General features: G+C 39.0%; 1 protein-coding gene across 1 annotated transcript; it reads right to left on the minus strand.

The window, feature by feature from the left end:
• Positions 1-989: 989 nt before the first annotated feature.
• LOC127846222 (leucine-rich repeat-containing protein 73-like) lies at positions 990-2,623 on the minus strand. Its single transcript, XM_052377392.1, has 3 exons — positions 2,525-2,623; positions 1,728-1,951; positions 990-1,100 (listed from the first exon to the last, which is right to left on the minus strand). The coding sequence occupies exons 1-3, from the start codon at positions 2,550-2,552 to the stop codon at positions 990-992; spliced, it is 363 nt and encodes a 120-aa protein (XP_052233352.1). The 5' UTR covers positions 2,553-2,623.
• Positions 2,624-4,424: the final 1,801 nt, after the last annotated feature.

The raw sequence follows: 4,424 nt of genomic DNA on the forward strand, positions 1-4,424 counted from the left end.
ATCTGTTTCTGTTCCGTTTCACACATATTTGAAATAGCTGAGGTTTAGCCTTTCGCTACAGTACCGACGATTCGAACTAGAGGTCAAGATGGATTATTTTATCACAGATTCAAAAATAATGTCACAAGAATTTAAGCCTTAAAAACTTTTTTAAAAGGCTGTGAATATAAATCCGCATACCATCCAAATGAAGAAAACAAACCAAACTTTCACCTTGTCCCTTTACTGCATGTGCTGTGTTAAATAAATCTTCACACATCTTCGATTGTCATCTCGTCATCCACTCCCCCATACGACTTGGTCGCGAAATTCGTTTGCAGCGTGGTCTCAGCCACATCGCTGCGTGCGTCAAAAACTTCCGCCACGGACGCAATTTCAGCCTTTACGCGTATTTGCGACGCAACTCTCCGCTCATTTTCGCGGACACCCTTCTTGCCTCTAGCTGGTTTTGATTTAAACTATTCTGAGAGGAGCTTTTCAGATTCGAGTAGTCGCACTTCAATTCTTTGCAGTGCAGTCTACGAGTTGGCGCCGATGTTGGTCTTGATCTGTCCGTTGTCGTTGTCAGGAATACACGACTACATTCAGACGGGGACGTCACGCTTGCGGTGGCTGTGTAGACGACATCAGTGGTATTTTCGTACTCTCCTATTTCATTACCGTATTTCTTCAGGTTCTCCAATGTCCTGCGTTTCTTTCTGTCCTGCGACGGTTGTTCGTACTGACTGATCTCCGATAGGCGATTCATTGACAACGTCGAACGATTCGTTTCATCCGCCCCCTCACTGACGTCGTCGTCTTCTAAGCTAACGTTACAGTCGTCGCCGCATTCTTCTTCATTGACGTAAATGACGTTAAAGGAAGGCCGACGTGCGTAGTCTTGAAATGCGTTTTCTAGCGGAGGTTCGGATGTTGTGGTCAGAGATCGGTCCTCGTCATCGGATCCTATGACACAATTACTTACGTCATCGTCAGCTTTCGTCATGTATTCAATTGACTTTTAAGTAACACTTTTGTTGTCTCCAGGATATTCGGGTTTTTTCTCGATATTTATTTCTTTCAGTTTTCAGTTTAAAGTGCTGCAGTAAACGAAGCAATAGCTGGAATGAAAATTGACATTTGTAGATGTTATTGTCATTTTAAATCTTAAGCCTAAGTGATTGATTAGATGGTAATTTACAAATAATAAAAAAGTTTATTATTAAAATATTGATTACCAGATTCGGAGACCTATGTTTTGATACTCAACCCTGTGAATGTTCACTAATTTGAAAAAGGGTTAGATGTCATTTATTGAAGACCATCGGATACAATATTCAACTTAGAAGGTCTTACATTCGCACGAAAACGGGGCTATGACTTTCCAAGATGTGGCATCTTTTTGAGACAGACACATATATAATAATCTAAGCGTTTCATGATTGGTATATTTAGATTATTAATTTGTAAGATACATGTAAATTTGTATGTTATTTAATTGTAAAGGACTAATGTGACCGAATGTATGCTATTAATTAAGATATAGCGGCCTCATGAACAATAAAATACATGCCCCAAACTTTTATTTAAATTATAGTTTTATGACAAATCTAGTACAAAATCAATCCGTTACTATGACAATAAAGACCATCCATCTGCTTTGTCAGTGAATTCTGTTCTTCACTAACGCTAAAATAAAAACATTTTGCACATTATAGACCGTATGAAAAGCCATAAACACAGTCTACCTGTCCGCTGAAATCGGTGATTCCCGTACACTCCATATCGAGCGTTTCGAGACACGTCGCCCCTGGCAACGCCGTAACTAGGCTCGCCGCACATGCGTCACCGATGACGTTGAAGTCCACGTGCAGAGTGCGGAGGCTTGAGCCGGAAGCCAGTGACATTGCGAGCCGTCTCCAGCCATCGCAAGTGATGCGCGTGTTGTGGCTGAGAATGAGCTCACGTAGACCTAAAGAACAGTTCAATTATGAGCTAAAAGTAGAAGATGAGATTCGATTTCCATTAGCTGAGTATTGAGAATACCATATGCATATACTGAGGATTGAGCAACACATGAAACTCAAAGAAAACTTCTTTGAACATAACATTGAGCATCAAACTCAGATACAAAAATTAGAAAATGAGAAAAAACTCACACACATAAGATGTTTAAGACACGTTAAAGTAAGTGTTGGGACTCAGTTAAAAAAAGAACTGTAGTAAAATCATAAATGCATTTACAGTTATACTTTAATTACTTCTTAAATTTTTAATATAACTATGATAATTTATGTTCGATATGCATCGCCACAACTAGTGATTCCCTAAACTGTTTATTCAACGAGATCAGGATGATAATGACGATGACAATTATTACAATGTAAACATGATGAATCTTAGTTAGTCTAACACAAATAATAATAATAATAATAATAATGTTGATAATGAAACAGAAGACATGGTCTTTACAATATACACAGCAGCTTCATTTATGGTTAAATGAGCACTCTCTGAAAACAAAGAACTCCAGTAAGCACGTTACCATGTCTCTCCCGTGTATCTTTCAGCATACCGGCCAAGATACCCAGCCCCTGGTCGCCAAGGTGACAGTCCCCGAGATCGAGGCAAACCAGTCTGGGGTGATGATAGAGGGCAGGACTGCATCATCATCAGGTGCGCGTCTGTGATCGGGTTGCCGTAGAGACTGAAACATACGTTATATTACATTACTACGATACCCTGTCACTGGTCGCCAAGATAACAATCCCGGTGGTAATAAAAACTAGTCTTGGGCGGTGATTGAGGGCAGGTTGAAACATCACATGCAAGTGCGCGTCTTTAATCGGTTTGCCGTAGAGACCGAAAAATATACACGGTTAACGTTATAATACATCACTACGATACCCAGCCCATGGTCGCGTGGTGACAGTCCTTAAGGTCAAGACAAGTCTATGGAGGAATTTTGCTTAAAGGGGCCTTTTCACGTTTGGGTAAATTGACAAAATTGATAAAAAAAGGTTTCAGATTCGCAAATTTTCGTTTTAGTTATGATATATGTGAGGAAACAGTAATACTGAACATTTACCATGCTCTAAAATAGCCATTATATGCATCTTTTGACGATTTAAACCCCCGAAATTTATGAAGCGTTGCAACGTCAAACGAATTAATAATTTGGAGAGCTCTGTTGTTGTCGTTATATTTTGTGAAACTACGAGGATTGCTTATATAAAGTATAAAATACAACTGACATAGTATTCGGAAGAATGGCCGAGTGGTCTAAGTGGTAGATTTTTACTCCAGGACTCCAGGACTTTGTATCCAATGTTTACATTTATCAATATAAAGCATTTAATGACAAACTTCAAAACATGCCAAAATCAGTGAAAAGGCCCCTTTAACCCTCGCGAGCCAGTGAGATATTTTTAAGTAATGTGATCGAAACTATTTAGTTATGCCCCCTGAAAAAACGGGAGCTGCGACCGCGGCTTCTGTGGCTCTCGCTTATACGAAACCTTGCCACATGACAGGAGAAAAAAATGATGTCATAATCATTTTTAATTCAACTCAAAGCTCAAGAATGCTGCATGACTAAGTGCAAAATTAAACAATAGGACCAATCCGTTGCTAGGAAGTATAATTGATTACAGGTAATCCGAATATCTATCTTAGGAAAACATATGTTATACATGTACTGAGAACTTTTTGAATTTATTTAAGTCGCCTTTTAATAATTGTAGCTTCAAGAAAATCTAGCAACAGTGTTTGATTTCGCCATATCTGTCAGGAGTGTTGACGGGTTTGAAGAAGGTCGTCAACACACCAACGCGAAAGAACGACAACTGTACCGACCAGAGCGATAAAAGGGAGCCGGTACGATAATTTCGCAATCCTTTTGACCTTCTTTAAACTAGCTTACACACGCAATATGGCTGAAATAAGCCTCTATATCTGGCAAATTATGTAGTATGTTATCTTACTGCAATCCCACCAGAGAAAAGTTCTTCTGCAGCGCTCGTGCTAAAATGTTGAACCCGAAATGTGTCTATGACCTGATCAATACTCAAACTCAGATGACGTAACTTCCGGCACAAGGCGACGGTTCGCATCATCTGCTTGTATTCTTTGTCACTGACAATGCAGTCTCGAAAGGAAATAACGTCAACGACATCTTTCTGAAGTTTCTCGCGTGCTTTCTTTAGTTCGTCTGCTGTGGGGCAGGTGCTTTCGAAAGCAATGATGTCTTCAGCTTCCCATGAATTCCTTTTTCTGTTCAAACGTGGAAGGAGTTAGTTTTACTGAAAACCCACTTTTTGGTATGATTTAAACAATAATATTTTCATCATTTCTGTAAATTTTATAAAACATCAACTGATAACTATTATTTATTATTCAAAAATCAAATAACAAAATGTATGCTTCAATCAATCATATCGAGATGA

The sequence above is a fragment of the Dreissena polymorpha genome, chromosome 9, assembly GCF_020536995.1.
Source record: "Dreissena polymorpha isolate Duluth1 chromosome 9, UMN_Dpol_1.0, whole genome shotgun sequence".
Taxonomy (NCBI): Eukaryota; Metazoa; Mollusca; class Bivalvia; order Myida; family Dreissenidae; genus Dreissena; species Dreissena polymorpha.